Source organism: Salmo trutta, chromosome 16, assembly GCF_901001165.1.
Source record: "Salmo trutta chromosome 16, fSalTru1.1, whole genome shotgun sequence".
Classification (NCBI taxonomy): Eukaryota; Metazoa; Chordata; class Actinopteri; order Salmoniformes; family Salmonidae; genus Salmo; species Salmo trutta.
The window spans coordinates 19,884,570-19,901,170 of record NC_042972.1 but is presented as its reverse complement, the minus strand read 5'-3'; the positions used below and the strand labels follow the sequence as shown (position 1 = coordinate 19,901,170).

The window sequence follows — 16,601 nt, the reverse complement described above, 5'->3', positions numbered from 1 at the left end:
CAATCCATTCCTGACATACAAACAACTGAGTCGTCGGCAGCGTTATCCCCTGACGTGAACAAAACAATCGATCAACACGTAAAAAATGGTAAATACATTTTTTTGTAGTGCTTAGTGTCTATTAATGTATCTTAGTGTAACGTTGCATAGGCCTACTGTATCATTAGCTGAGAGAATAATTTCACTCTCTCGCTCTCTCTGACTCTGTCAGACAAGGGTAAGCTCTGGCCTGCGCTCCCTGTCCGCTATGGTGTGTTTGGCACCATAACACATCAGAACCTGAATGGAGGCCCCTGTGTGCTGGGCCTGAGCCCCCTGCATGGTCCTTACCGATACCAATGGAATCCTTCTTCTGTGGGAGGACCTGAGCCGCACGCTGGCCTTCGCCTGGGAGCGCCATGTCTACGGCTCTGCTGGATTTTTCCTGCTGCTGTCCTGTGTGGCTGTGTTGGAAATGGTGGGTGGTTTGTATATGCTCCACCCCCTCTGTGATGCCCTGGCCAATGGGTTGCTGCTGCTGACTGGAGCTCTGCGTGCTGTCCTCCTCCTCATTGACCCGTACGGCACACGTCAGATCCTGTCACGGCCCGTCCTCACTGCCCTCTACAACCTGCCGCTGCGGCTGTGGGCACAGGTTGCCCTGGCCTTGATCGCTCTGCGAGGGGCCAACCTGAATCTGCTCTCCCCAGCACTGCAGCGCCCCTGTGTGTTGGGAAGAGCTCTTCTGCTGACAGCCGACCTGCTCTCCCCAATGCTGTCCCCTGCCCCCCCCTCTGCCGCTACAGAGCCTCTCTCTCTGCTGGGTCCTGACCCTCTGCCTGGGCATTCTCACCCAGTCACTTTCCCACCTGCACCCCTTTTCCAAGAACCCCATACCCCAGTGTGGGCGCCTCAGAGGATTGAGGAGCTTGCAAGGCATGTGACAGCTCCGGCCTGCAGATCAATAGCCTGCTCTGGCTCTATGGGCTGCTGGGGGACCGGAGGTGCTTTGGCTGGGGCTGGTGGCTGGGCCAGTTCTGGGCTCGGGTGCTAGAGTTGTTCTTGGGATTCTCTATGCTGGTGCTAAGCTCCTGGGTTTCCTGGACTCCCTGGAGGAGCCATGCTACGAGTGACCACAGCCAAGGGTGGGCAGAGGGAGCGTTGTTTTGGGACAGGGTGCAGAAAACACTGTGGCTGGAGCCTTTTACAAAGTCAGAGAAAAACTGGGCGGAACTCATGCCAAACAACTGCGTTCGGCAGCATCACTCGAAAGCAGCTCCATATGCCGCGTCTATGAAGACCCCCCACTCCACCACCACAGATAGTCTGAGACACCATGTCATCATAAGGGTGGAGGAGGACCCACTGCCAGCAGCATCTCTCCCCTACTGTGGCAGTGAGCACGAGTGCATCCTCTCCTTCATAGAGTTGTGTGTCCTCTGTCACAATCAATCTCCGCATCGACAACGTGCTCCACCGTGACCATGGACACCTGCTAGGGGTGGGCAGCCACTTCACAGCCCCACCCCTTTCTTCCTGGACACACCAAGCTGGAGCTGACCTCTCACTGAAGGACAGTGAGATCACAACCATCTCTCACACCTCTGGTGGCTATGGCTGGACGCTGCAACTCCTGACAATTTCAGAGCCAAGGAGCAACCACAGCCAAAGCCAGAGGCTCATTCAGTTATTGCAGGCTTCTAATCAGATCCTTCAGCCATCTCCAACCCCTGAGCACCAAGAGGAGGAAGTTCCAATGATGTATACATGTCTATGGTTCCAGACAAGGTGAATGAGCCAGGGGTCACTCAGCAGGGTCCAGTATGGGCAGCAGTGACGTTTTTAAAATTTGATTTAACTAGGCAAGTCTTTTAAGAACAAATTCTTACTTACAATTGACGGCCTACCAGGGAAAAGTGGGTTAACTGCCTTGTTCAGGGGCAGCCTTTCAGTTACTGGCCCAACACTCTAACCACTAGGCTACCTGCCGCCTCATAAACGTTACAGACCTATGAGCTGACATCTTCACCTCATCACCTCAGCCAATGCCCATGTCACTTCACATCAGTACTTCCAATCCACACTGTTGACAAGGGAACTGCTCCACACAAGTTATCCACTTGTTTGCTTTGAATAAAGTCATATTATGCTATATTAGAATCCCCATGGGACAACTAGAGTAGTAGTTGATTGGCGATTGGCTAGGTTATTTGAAAGATACTAAAATATTCTGTATTCTTTTTTTTAGATCTTTTTGTTATACACCGACTTTACTTGAACAATTATCTCTTCATTATTTCCATGAATTAGAAATACATGATCAAGCGCAAATGTATTTTTTAAACATTTTTCCGGTATTAAGTTATGTTCATTGTGATGATTTTACAATTGTATTATTCATTTCAGTGGACAATATAACACAATGATGAGTAAAACTAAGTTGACCATATATGTTATGCTTCTGACTAAATAAATAAAACATTAAATCCTGACTCCTGAGTGTTATTGCAATTATTGTGGTTTATTATATAGGCTAGTTTATATCCCTGCTCTAATAAGAGCAGAGATTAACAGTTCGTACAGTCTATAACTGGAAAGATAGCCTACATAAAGACGACATAATAACAATCATAGATAAAAATCAAAAGTTGATGTGCCATATTAATTGATTAACTAGCCTCTGATTGATTTAGACCAGCTAACATTGCTTCAGGATGTTCTATTAGTTGAGAACGATAGAGAAATGCACTGTGAACAGATATATTTTATAGTCAATAACTATTTGCTTAGCACTTTTGAAATGTGCAGCGACAGAATTCAGAACATGGGCCATTCTTACAGTGTTCTCCCTGTACATCAAGTCAGCACCGTAGGATAAATAAAGGGTGCATTAAAGCAGACAATGAAAGCGCTTAAAATATTAGCGGGCCTCCAAGTTAACAGTTGTTTTGAGCGCGACACAAATCGTGCTTCATTGACAGCATGACCAATGTTGAATGTTTATCATTTTAAACTTGGAAAAGAGCCCCTTAATCCCAGGTTTGAGACCACACACTTATTGGCCGATGAGCACCAATAAGTTTCATCTAAAATTTCTCTTCATTATTTCTCTTCATATGACAAGGATTAAAAAGGATTTGCCAGTAGATTGTCGACTAGATTCATGATGATGACTGCTAGCTAAGATTTTGAAAGTATGATGTTGACATGATCAGTCCAATCAAAGCTAATGTACATATAACATGATTTGACTTCATTTTATCTGTGGTCAATGACCTTGAGCCGTCTTGGATGGGCACTTCTATGGCAGCAGCCGAAGGGCTAGAATTTTCAATGTCTCCTCTTACACTTCGCAGTGACATGAAGTCCCCATGAGTGACAGAACACTGAGTCAATCACGACGCAACGCTCCGTATTTTCTGCTGGCTTGCCCCACCACCACAGAAAGCACTGAGCTAGGCTGAAAACCTGCATTTTGGAGCTGCCTTACTCAAGAAAACAAAAAAGAGACCATGTTTGTATGCGTCTTTATTAACTCAATGATATATATTATTTTTACATTGTTTGCAAACTGTTATGTGACATGTATTAATGCCAAAATAACATGCAAAACAGGCAAGCCCCCCCAAAAATAATATGTGGGGCTCAAAACAGCCCCACTTGCCCTGAATGACGGGTCGCCACTGCTTCTGGCATGTACAGTAGTGATGTTTGGCACGGGCACCTCAATTGGCCTGCCTTTCTATCTGCAACTTAACCGGGCACGCTACTAATTAGTGTAAAAAAATGTCACCAGCCGAGCTATATTCTGATTGGTCTTTCAATTAGGCAAGCCGTTTAAATTTGGGGCAACTTCTACCAGAGACCTCAGTGAACTCGCGTATAAGCGCAATTGCACAGACTTTTGTTTGTACCACCATGCGAAAAACGATTAGAGATGTTATGTCGTGGAAACATCCTATATTGTATTTTACGGTGATGGCAACGATTAGCGCTGTGTTAACCCCTTGCTTTGGGCAGATTCCAGACGCAAGCATTTCAATGCCAAAAAATGCCAAAATTTATCCGACGACTGTCCGATCCGGGAGGCTTGTAGTTGGGAATAACGTCCAACGGAGAAGGGTGGGTTTCGAAGTAACCAATGATGAATCCGCCGCTTCTGACCGCATCAAGACTCAAAACGGATCTCTTGCATTTGAGGCTGGTAATCGGGCTGGACAGCATGCATCACAAGGTAAGCCACCAGGCCTCCCTTTTTTTTTCTCCATTTGTCTGTAAATCATGTAGCCTAATAGTAAAATGCTATATTGCTTCAACACATCGTTGGTCAGTCTTTGCATCCACAGCTGAACTCTGATTTAGTGGATACATTGGTTTAGCCCCATTCTAGCCACAGATTGTAACACCAGCTAATGTGATTTAACCAACACATTTGACCATTTTTATGCTGGTAGTTACATGTGGCTATACAAAACGTTCCTCTTATTTTTATTTTTTTAAGTAATCCAATGTGTACACCATGTCTTCTCCTTGATTGAAATGGGTGTATGTTATGGCAGGTGGGTCCACCCCAAAGTGTCTCAATGGGAGATTTGAAAGGGGCAAAATGGCTGTGTTCCACTAGTGGTTGGGGGGGGACCCCTTGTGGCCCCCCTAAATGTGGAGTATGAAATAATTTTTACAACTCGTTTTTGCGTTTTTTACATCTTATTACAATGGCCACTCGGAACACTAATTTAACCCACATTTTCTAGAGGGATGGCTTTAGGCGGAACACAACAGTATCGTACCACATGCATCTGCATTATGAACATGATTTTTTTTGTCTGCAATGCAGTGAAAACGATATGACAACAATAATGTTTAATGTAACTGGCCCCTCTAACAGTACAACTGGCCCCAGCTTGGCCCCCCCCAGTTGAATGGTCTAGAACTGCCACTGCTGTGTTCACTGGACTACATCATGGACCAAAACATTTAGTTTAAAGGCTGCATTTTCTAAATTCAAATGGACCCCTTGCAACTGGACACACTTCAGACTGCTGTTTTGCTGAATGGATGACTAAAATGTAGTTATCTGGGATTCAACCCTTTGTTTGAATCCCAGATTGCCCCTTTAAACATGGCACATGTTTGAGCCTTTACAAATCCTGTTTATTCATTCCCTCTCCCAGAATGGCACAAGTTGGCTGCTAAACTCCAGCACATGGGGCCAGCAGTACAGTGTAGCAATGATGCAATGACACTTCGGGTCAAAGGGGGGAGAGCTCCACGTTTTCTGGTCGATGGTGGTAAGTAGAAAGTGCCCACTAGGTAAGAAATATTAAACCCTGATGCTGCTTATGCATATAAGTTGGTTTAGCCTGAGGTATTTCTGTCTTGTGCAGGTGATGGGTTTCCTGTTTTTCCCCTGTCCCGAATGCCAACTCACTGTGGCTTCTCTGTGAAGCGGTCACGCAGAGATGTAATGTTTGTCGCACCATACCGAGGCTGCCATGTCACTCAAGAGGTGATATTACCTCCATGGAGGCTTTACCTTACTAAAAATGTTAAAATTAACTCTTGAATAATCTTGTACTGTTAAATGTTGCTTTGAGCCTCTATTCACATGTTGGCTGTTAAAGCACATTTACAGGGGTTGCATCATGATACAAATGTTTTCCTTCATACAGGGGGGTAACTATGTTTTGCCACTGCGTCTGTGGGGGGCACCCATGACCATGTCTTGTCCTGTTGCATCACCCCCTCCTCCCTCTGTTTCCTGCTATTTATCTGGCATGGTGGTGAAGCTTCCCATGGCAGCAGATGCTCTTCAAGTCAAAGGTGGGTAATTCTTTGACATTTCCAGTGCACATGGTATATTTGGGCATATGAAATGTATTAATTTGAACCTATGGTGAATGAATGCTGATGCAAAAGACTTTTCATTTCTATCAATGGTTGCCAGTAGACTGGTGTATGCCTACAGTCTATTCTGTTGCTCACACTGAAATTGCTATTTTTCAGTGTCTGGTGTGTGGGAGCCACTTCTCTCAGTCTCCCAGCAATGTGGCTTAACCATTGAGCCATTCTTTGGAGTAATGGTGATCACTGCACCATACACGGGACCCTGTATGGAGTTGGAGGTAGTCCTCACTGTCATCTTGTGGTCATGAAAGTGATCAAATGGTCACTTTGGTGATTTCCTGACTTTTATGTTTTTTTTACTCAGGATGATGAGCGTTTGCTTTTTATGCTCTCGATTGCTGGGGAGCTCACCTTCTCCTGCCCTGCAGGCCTCCATCAAACTGAACCTGTTACGTCTGGATACCCTCTGTACCAGTGGTCCCAGTACCATTTCCCTCTGTATCCCCCCCAACCACCCACTTCCCCAACAGCAGCCACTACCATGTCTAAACAAACACATTCCCCTAAACCTTCTAGCCAGGCAACGCATATGCCACGTAAAGGAGACCCCCAGGTCCCACAAATGCCTGAGTTTTACCCATACCATTTTCCTCCATATCCCCCTCAACGCTATTTCCCAACATCAGCTCCCACTACCTCACCTAAAACAAATTCCCCTCAACCTGCCACCCAGGCCCTGCATATGCCACCTAAAAGAGACCCCCAGGTCCCACAAACACCTGAATTCCACCCGTTTTACCCATACCATCTTCCTCCATATCCCCCTCAACGCTATTTCCCAACATCAGCTCCCACTACCTCACCTAAACAAACAAATTCCCCTCAACCTGCCACCCAGGACCTGCATATGCCACCTAAAGGAGACCCCCAGGTCCCACAAACACCTGAATTCCACCCGTTTTACCCATACCATCTTCCTCCATATCCCCATAAACGCTATTTCCCAACATCAGCTCCCACTACCTCACCTAAAACAAATTCCCCTCAACCTGCCACCCAGGCCCTGCATATGCCACCTAAAAGAGACCCCCAGGTCCCACAAACACCTGAATTCCACCCATTTTACCCATACCATCTTCCTCCATATCCCCCTCAACGGTATTTCCCAACGTCAGCTCCCACTACCTCACCTAAAACAAATTCCCCTCAACCTGCCACCCAGGCCCTGCATATGCCACCTAAAGGAGACCCCCAGGTCCCGCAAATGCCTAACTTCAAAATGTTTTACCCATACCATTTTACTACGCATCCCCCTCAACCTTATTTCCCATCAGCCTCCACTACCACACCTAAACAAAAAAATCAGGCCCTGCATATGCCACCTAAAGGATACCCCCAGGTCCCACTGAGCTACCAGTTCCCCCAGTACAATTTCCCTGGATTTTTCCCTCAACGCTCTGTCCCAAGAGCACCCCCCATCATAGCCAGCCAACTGGATAAGCAGAATAACCCCCAGAAATATCATTACTTGGATTTCTCCTACAGTCAAAAGTCAGCCACTCCTCCAGTAACTGCTAGCACTATCCCTGCCACCACACCCCAGGCCCAACCCAAGCAGTCCTTCATGCAATATGACCAGTACCCGATGGTTCGCAGCTGGAATCCGTATGCCTCTGCTCTGTTCTCACCTCATTATGGAACGGCACTATCATTATCAGGGGCCTAAGGAGTAATTTATGGTAAGGCATAATTATCACAAATGTAACTAAGTTTAAATATCTAATGTACTATTTACATCACAAACAATTGAAGTTTAATCACACTACTTTCAACAGGTGCAATCTACAGTTTCCAGCCATTACTTGTGAAGTGTAAAATAAATTCACTAAATGTACTGCTTGAGTTGATGGTTTTACTTGACAGTTGGAACAGTGATACTGTTGGCCAGGGAACTAGCACCAGGCCAGCCAACCACAGGCTCTACGGGGGTGGCTAGCTAGCATTCTCTCCCTTCCTGCCTGTGCTTTAGTTGCGTTCATGCTTGTACATGACCTCGGTAATATGATGGTATTTAGGCTTCAGCTGTGAGGTGCCTGTTTCGCCTTGAAATAAAGTCCAGCAAATGTGCCACTTTTCAAAAGTTATTTTCTAATTGCATTGATTTAGGCTTAACTCTTGATGGATCTCATTTTCAAGTGTTCGAATTAGTAACAATGTAACCTTTTATATTATCAGGAAGTCTTACAAGACCAAGGTCTTAGATTACCTCAAATTACAAATGCAAGCAGAAATAACAGTCATATAAAACATTCCTCAGATTTCTAAATTGTCCTAGAGGTACCAAAAATCCAATTTTTAAAGGGTTATTCGGTTAACTCCAGAAATTGCTTTGATCAGAGTTAACATCCCTGAGACCAGGTGGTAACTTGTACACTGTTACTCTGGAGAAGTGTATGCTAAATTGGAAACACACTTAACTCCCACTGTACCAAACATTACATTAAGGGCTTTTATATATTCTAGAAATGTATCAACCTGTGACTGAGGGCCAACTTTCTGGTTGACAATAAGGCTGAGTAACTAAACCTGGTGCCTGTAATAAAGCGCAGTGAGCTACTTTAAGCTGCGTTTGTATAGATGTCACCATAGTCTAGGACCAGTAGGAAACACTGACAATCTGCTTTGAACTATTTGAGGCATTATTTAAAATGGTTTCTCATGTGCTTTGAGAGCTTTCATCTATCTAGCTGTGTTAGCAGAGACCCTATCAAAGGACATGTTTAAATCAGTTGTGTACTCCAGAGAACATGCTTGCATGGAACAAAAATATGAATGTAAAATGTTTTTCATGAGCTGGAAAAAAAAAAAAAACACCCAGAAGTGTGTGCACAAATGTTTCTTTTTTTTTTTTTTCTTTGCCAAGATGATCCCTCCACCTGACGTGGCATATCAAGAAGCTGATTATACCTGTTCACCTTGTGCTGGGTACAAAAAGGCCACAAATGTGCAGATGCCACAGATGTTGAGGGGGCATGCGGACTACAGGAATACTCACCAGAGCTGTTGCCAGAGAATCTTAATTTCTCTACCAAAAAGCCACCAATGTAGTTTTAGAATTTGGCAGTATGTCCAAGCGGCCTCAACCACAGATCAAGTGTAACAACGCCAGCCCAGGACATTCACATCCAGCTTCACCTGAGACCGGCCACCTGATGAAACTGGGTTTGCACAACTGAATTTCTGCAGAAACTGTCTCAGGGAAGCTCTAACATGAACAATAATTCATATTTAAGTGAATGTTGCTAGAGGTAATATTGTCCACTCCCAAGTGGCTTCTTGGAGTCATGGCTTAGCAAGGACATGGCTAATTTAAATCTAGCTGGTTTTTCTATGCATTGGCAGGATAGACTGGCAGAGTCCAGTAAGATCAGGGGTGGGATGTCTTAACAGCTGGTGCGCAAACCTCTAATATTAAGGAAGTCTAGGTTCTGCTCGCCTGAGTTAGAATACATCATGATGGGCTGTAGACCATAATATTTACCAAGGTTTTTTTTGTATTCGTCTATTTACCACCACATTGTCTGAGTTTGTGTCGGAAAGGGACAACGCAGTCCAGTCTGGTTACTTCTCTTATCCTGGAGGTGCTTTCCTAGAGCATGATATGTTGGCGTAGAGTAGCAAGACCATGTAGAGTATTTAAGACAAGGTTTGCATCTGCATACTGCTTAAAATGGTCCAGACTGAATAAATTGTTTGAATGGTGTGATCAAAAATCTTAATTTAATTGCTCTACAAACAGTTTTTAAATTGGGGATCCTGCTTGTGACCAGCATGAGGCACTAACTCAGATGTGAGGCCTTGTAAACCTAAAGTTGGACAGTCCAAACTTGACCTTGTTTACCACCTTGTTGAATGTCAAGTTGGAGTCAAATGATACTGAAATACTTAGTTTTTCCCCCTTGACAAAGCTTTTTCGGGAGAGTGAATGATTTTCATAGAAGTTCAAACAGTCTTGTCAATATTTAAATGCAGGCAACAATCAGCCAACCATTTAGAGATGTGGATCATAACTTCAGTTAATGTGCCTGTTTTCAGTGTACATACAGGACTGTATCGTCTGCATACATCTGCATATCAACTTGTGGGCAAGCGACTGGGAGAATTTCTATATACTGAACAAAAATAACACTACATTCAACAATTTCAAAAGATTTTGCTGAGTAACAGTTCATGTATGGATCCCGTATTTCTCGACACATTCACGAAAATAGTCATGGCCTCTAAACCTGCCACCTGCCTACTGGACCCTATTCCAACTAAACTATTTAAAGAGCAACATCCTGGGCTTGGCCCTCCTATGTTGAACTTAATAAACGGCTCCCTATCTTCCAGACGTGTACCAAACTCACTAAAAGTGTCAGTAATATAGCTTCTCCTGAAAAAGCCAAACCTTGTTAAAAAACTGAGTCATTTCAATCAGCCTTTATCGATTCTCCCATTCCGCTCAAAAAATAATTAAAAGCTAATGTGCAGCAACTCACTGCCTTCATGAAGACAATGTATTTGAAACACTTCAGTCTGGTTTTAGAACCCTTAGTACTGAGACTACACTCTGAAGGTGGTAAATTACCTTTTAATGGCATCAGACCAAGGCTCTGCATCAGTCCTTGTGCTCCTAGACCTTAGTCTTGCTTTTGACACCATCAATCACCACATTCTTTTGGAGAGATTTGAAACACTAATTGGTCTACACAGACAAGTTCTTGCCTGGTTTATCTGTCAGGAAGATATGTTTGTCTCTGTGGATGGTTTGTCCTCTGACAAATCAATTGTACATTTAGGTGTTTCTCAAGGTTCTGTTTTAGGACTACAATTTTCACTATATATCCTACCACTTGGTGATGTCATTCGGAAATACAATGTCAACTTTCACTGCTATGCGGACAACACACAGCTGTACATTGAGGAAACATGGTGAAGCCCCAAAATTGCCTACCCTGGAAGCCTGTGTTTCAGACAAAAGGAAGTGGATGGCGGCAAATTATTTACTTTTAAACTACGACAAAACAGAGATGCTAGTTCTAGGTCCCAAGAAACAAAGAGATCTGCTGTTTGATCTGACAATTGATCTTGATGGTTGTACAGTCGTCTCAAATAAAACTGTGAAGGACCTTTTATTCTGGACCCTAATCTCTCTTTTGACGAACATATCAAGAAAATTTCAAGGGCAGTTTCTTTTCATCTTGGTAACATTGCAAAAAATCTGAAATGTTTTGGCCAAAAATGCAAAAAAAGCTAATTCATGCTTTTGTCACTTCTAGATTAGTGTTACGGATACAGAGTGGGGGCTCATCCGGGATATGTCTTTACTGACACCCATGCCGCTCGTGCAAGTTAGTGTAGTGGTTAGTTCAGTGTTGAGCGTCATAGCATTAGTGTTTGCTATTTTTTTGGGGCTCTTGTGTAGTAGTTCAAGATGGCTACTTTTGAGTTGAAGTCCTTTTAGGATAACCATACTTGGGAGGCTTTTGACAAATGTCGTAGAATTGATTTACTGACCTTGGCAGACCATTATTCGTTGTCTATTTCGCACAGTTTAGTTAAGGCAGAGGTTAAGCAACTAGTGTTAAATGTTTTGTTGGAAGAACAAGTGTTTGGTCACACAGTGAGAGGACCAATGAAAGTCCTTAAAGAACAGCTTTTGTCCCAAGAGTTGTGTGTGGGAGATGAGAATATGTTGGTCTACGTTAGTCGCTTTCGTGAGCGCCTACAACAAGCCTGTGCTCTCGCAAAGGAAGCTTCCTTACAGAGGAGTATGAAAAGACACTATGATAAACAGGCTGTTTCTCGTCCACTACAGCCAGGTGACCAAGTACTGGTGTTATGCCTGTTCCAGGATCTTCACTGTCAGCTCGTTTCTCTGGTCCTTATTTAATTGAAAAGAAATTAAGTGAAACTGATGTGCTTCAAACTCCTGATAGAAAACGTAAATCTCGTGTGTGCCACATTAACATGTTGAAAGCATACCACACCCGACCTATCACCCAGGTAGATAGTTCAATAACAGCGGAAGGTACTGCTGTCTCTTCTGCTTCTACTGCTATGGTAGTGGACTGTCATATTAATGATGTTGATGGAGATGGATTAGAGTTGCGCAATACTCAGCAGCAGTGTGTTAGATTGCCCAACTCAGAAATACTGCTGTCTCTCCAGTCAGATCTGGTTCATTTAACGGACGGACAGGACGACGATATTGTGAGGCTATTACACAGTTTTCCATGTCTCGTTAATGACGTTCCAACTCGCACAAATGTGTTGGAACATGACATTAATGTTGGAAATGCTGCCCCTATCAAGCAACACCCATATCGTGTCAACGCTTCTAAGAGGAAGATGATGAGGGATGAAGTGAGATATTTGTTGGAGAATGACCTGGCTCTGCCAAGTTCAAGCCCTTGGAGTTCTCCTTGCATTCTGGTTCCTAAACCTGATGGTACGTCCAGGTTATGTACGGATTATCGAAAGGTAAATTCTGTCACCATGCCAGATTCATTCCCGTTACCCAGACTGGACGACTGTATCGACACTGTTGGTGCTGCTACTTATGTAACAAAGTTGGACCTCTTAAAAGGTTACTGGCAGGTTCCGTTAACCTCACGTGCTTCTGAGAATTCTGCTTTTGTGACCCCAGACAACTTCCTACAATACTCAGTCATGGCTTTTGGGATGCGGAATGCACCAGCCACTTTCCAACGACTGGTTAACTCCATATTAGCTGGCGTTCCCAATCGTCCTGCCTATTTTGATGATCTAGTGATTTATTCATCTGAGTGGACAGATCATGTTACCTCTCTAAGGGTAGTATGTGAACGTTTGGCAGCTGCTTCTCTAACCCTGAACTTGGCAAAGTGCGAGTTTGTGAAGGCTACTGTTACCTATCTCGGCAAAGAGGTCGGCCATGGACAGGTGCGCCCTGTTGATGATAAGGTCTTGGCTATCACTGCATTCCCTGCACCTACCACCAGACGAGAGCTACGCCGCTTTTTAGGAATGGTTGGCTACTACCGTAGTTTCTGTAAAAACTTCTCTGCGGTAGTTGCTCCCTTGACTGATTTACTCAGTCCGGCTAGATCGTTTGTGTGGTCCCCGGATTGTAAGGTAGCTTTTGAAACTGCTAAAGCACTCTTATGTAATACCCCTGTACTTGCTGCTCCAGATTTTGAACGACCGTTTCAACTTGAGGTAGATGCTAGTGCCAGAGGTGCTGGTGCTGTTCTACTGCAGCAGGACAAGAGTGGACTGGATCATCCTGTGTGTTATTTTTCACGGAAATGTAACAAATGTCAGGCAAACTATGCCACCATCGAACAAGAAGCTCTAGCTTTGTTGTTAGCTCTGCAATACTTTGAGGTGTATATTGGGTCTAGTGCCCTACCAGTGATAGTATATACTGACCATAACCCCTACGTGTTTCTCCACTGGATGTACAACCAGAACCAGCGCCTTATGCGTTGGGCGCTTATTGTGCAGAATTATAATTTGGAGATCTGCCACAAAAAGGGTTCTGATAATGTGTTTGCAGATGCTTTGTCTCGTGTGTAAAAATGATTTTTGTATGTTTCGTGAGGTTGACTTTGTTTGATCTTGTGAGTAGTCATTGTAAAAGCTTTGTTCGCAATCCCCCTAGGGTTGCTCTTTTAAGGGTGGGAGTGTTACGGATACAGGTATCCAGTGTATGTATCCTGTGTGTGTGTTTCTTTTCTCTACTTCTCCCCTCACAGGTGACAATCATCATTCCCCAATCAGTCATCAATCAGTCACCAACCAAGACACCTGCTCCTTTTCCCTCAACCAATCACATCCCTTTCCCTTGGTTTAAAAACCCAGCCAGTTGTTTTCTCTTGAGTTCAATCTCACTCTCTCTCTGTGTCCCTCTCTCTCTGTGTCCCTCTCTCTCTGTGTCCCTCTCTCTCTGTGTCCCTCTCTCTCTGTGTCCCTCTCTCTCTGTGTCCCTCTCTCTCTGTGTGCCTCTCTCTCTGTGTCTCTCTCTCTCTGTGTCTCTCTCTCTTTCTGTGTCTCTCTCTCTCTCTTTCTGTGTCTCTCTCTCTCTCTTTCTGTGTCTCTCTCTCTCTCTTTCTGTGTCTCTCTCTCTCTCTTTCTGTGTCTCTCTCTCTCTTTCTGTGTCTCTCTCTCTCTTTCTGTGTCTCTCTCTCTCTTTCTGTGTCTCTCTCTCTTTCTGTGTCTCTCTCTCTCTCTTTCTGTCTCTCTCTCTCTCTTTCTGTCTCTCTATCTCTCTCTCTCTCTCTCTCTCTTCTGTGTCTCTCTCTCTCTCTCTCTTTCTGTGTCTCTCTCTCTCTCTCTCTTTCTGTGTCTCTCTCTCTCTCTCTCTCTGTGTGTCCCTCTCTCTCTCTGTGGATTGATCTCTCTTTTGTTTTTGGCAACTACATGTCACTTTGTCTGTCAGCATGTGAGTATTGTTTTTGTTAAAGTGTTGACTGTTTGTTTGATGGTGGGAAAAGGCGGTACCAAGACAAGTCGCCCATGGGCATACACTACCCGTAGGTAACCCTTGTCTAAATACCCTAGTTAGAACTGGGCGGACCACCCACTGTATTTTTGGTTAGTTAGCTAGCTGTTCTTGAAGTAGGCTAGTCTAGCTTAGGGGTGTTTTGGATTATTGTTTCTTTCCTTGGGTCCAGCTCAGCCCCTTTTCCTGCCCCCCTTTACCGTGTGTTTTAAAATAAACCTTTAGTGTTTGACGGTAATTTTAAGTTGTTTGTGGTTTTTGTTCTCACTGTTCTTTATCACTATTATAATTTGCATGAGTTATGTTACGGGTTTCGTTTCCATCCCCCCTAGACTGCAGGGCCAAAGGGATTCGTAACAATTAGATTACTGCAATGCCCTACTCTCCAGCTACCTGGACAAAGCACTAAATAAAACTTCAGTTGGTGCTAAATACGGCTGCTAGAATCTTGACTAGAACCAAAACCAACATTTTTATCATATGACTCCTGTACTAGCCTCTGCACTGGCTTCCTGTTAAGACTAGGGCTGACTTCATGGTTTTACTGCTAACCTACAAAGCATTACATGGACTTGCTCCTACCTATTTCATATGATTTGGTTCTGCCATACATAAACCTACGCTTCGGTCACAAGACACAGGCCTCCTTATTGTCCCTGGAACTTCTAAGCAAACAGCTGGAGGTAGGGCTTTCTCCTATAGAGCTTACTAGTGCTCCTCCATGCCGTTCCTAGGAGGGGTGCGTCACGTGCCAGGCTTTTTTGCGCTATACTCAAATCTGGTGAACTTAAGTACCCCCCCGGAGGACCTGAGCCCTGGAACCATGCCTCAGCACTACATGGCCTGATGACTCCTGGCTATTCCCAGTCCACTTGGTCCAGGCTATGGAATCCTGACCTGTTCATCGGATGTGCTAACTTGTCCTGGACCTGCTGTTTTCGACTCCTGAATGCTTGGCTATGAAAATCCAACTGACATTTACTCCTGAGGTGCTGACCTGTTGCACCCTCTAAAACCACTGTAATTATTATGGTTCATTGGATCAGTCTAAAACTTGCACATACACTGCTGCCATCTAGTGGCCAAAATCTAAATTGCGCCGTGGCTAGAATAATACATTATGGATTTTCTCTTGCATTTCAAAAATGGTACAAAAAAACGCATGTTTTTTTCTTTTGTATTATCTTTTACCAGATCTAATCTGTTATTCTCCTACATACAGTTCACATTTCCACAAACTTCAAAGTGTTTCCTTTCAAATGGTATCAAGAAAATGCATATCCTTGCTTCAGGTCCTGAGCTACAGGCAGTTCGATTTGGGTATGTCATATTAGGCGAAAATTGGGAAAAAAGCGTCCAATCCTTAAGAGGTTTTAAAGTATTATTGATCGATCCATAACTTTTCAGATCACCCAGTAGTGCGATCTGGAGAGTTACAGTGAGGGGGAAAAAAGTATTTGATCCCCTGCTGATTTTGTATGTTTGCCCACTGACAAAGAAATTATCAGTCTATAATATGAGACAGAATAACAACAAAAAAATCCAGAAAAAACGCATGTCAAAAATTGTATAAATTGATTTGCATTTTAATGAGGGAAATAAGTATTTGACCCCCTCTCAATCAGAAACATTTCTGGCTCCCAGGTGTCTTTTATACAGGTAACGAGCTGAGATTAGGAGCACACTCTTAAAGGGAGTGCTCCTAATCTCAGCTTGTTACCTGTATAAAAGACACCTGTCCACAGAAGCAATCAATCAGATTCTAATCTCTCCAACATGGCCAACACCAAAGAGCTCTCCAAGGATGTCAGGGACAAGATTGTAGACCTACACAAGGCTGGAATGGGCTACGAGACCATCGCCAAGCAGCTTGGTGAGAAGGTGACAACAGTTGGTGCGATTATTCGCAAATGGAAGAAACACAAAAGAACTGTCAATCTCACTCGGCCTGGGGCTCCATGCAAGATCTCACCTCGTGGAGTTGCAATGATCATGAGAACAGTGAGGAATCAGCCCAGAACTACACGGGAGGATCTTGTCAATGATTTCAAGGCAGCTGGGACCATAGTCACCAAGAAAACAATTGGTTACACACTACGCCGTGAAGGACTGAAATCCTGCAGCGCCCGCAAGGTCCCCCTGCTCAAGAAAGCACATATACATGCCCGTCTGAAGTTTGCCAATGAACATCTGAATGATTCAGAGGACAACTGGTGAAAGTGTTGTGGTCAGATGAGACCAAAATGGA

General features: G+C 44.1%; 1 protein-coding gene across 1 annotated transcript; it reads left to right on the top strand.

Annotated features, from left to right (window-relative positions):
• The first annotated feature begins 3,836 nt into the window (after positions 1-3,836).
• LOC115150249 (extensin) lies at positions 3,837-7,771 on the top strand. The gene is made up of 7 exons (XM_029693344.1): positions 3,837-4,213; positions 5,154-5,270; positions 5,367-5,488; positions 5,652-5,802; positions 5,986-6,104; positions 6,191-7,565; positions 7,662-7,771. Exons 1-6 carry the CDS (start codon positions 3,898-3,900, stop codon positions 7,550-7,552), a joined length of 2,187 nt encoding a protein of 728 aa, XP_029549204.1. The 5' UTR covers positions 3,837-3,897; the 3' UTR covers positions 7,553-7,565; positions 7,662-7,771.
• Positions 7,772-16,601: the final 8,830 nt, after the last annotated feature.

Bases quoted from the DNA above. Each gene is read 5' to 3' on its own strand.
- LOC115150249 (XM_029693344.1), top strand. From the start codon at position 3,898: ATGCGAAAAACGATTAGAGATGTTATGTCGTGGAAACATCCTATATTG. The intron at 4,214-5,153 runs GTAAGCCACCAG...TCCCTCTCCCAG, and splicing joins TGGACAGCATGCATCACAAG to AATGGCACAAGTTGGCTGCT. The intron at 5,489-5,651 runs GTGATATTACCT...TCCTTCATACAG, and splicing joins GCTGCCATGTCACTCAAGAG to GGGGGTAACTATGTTTTGCC.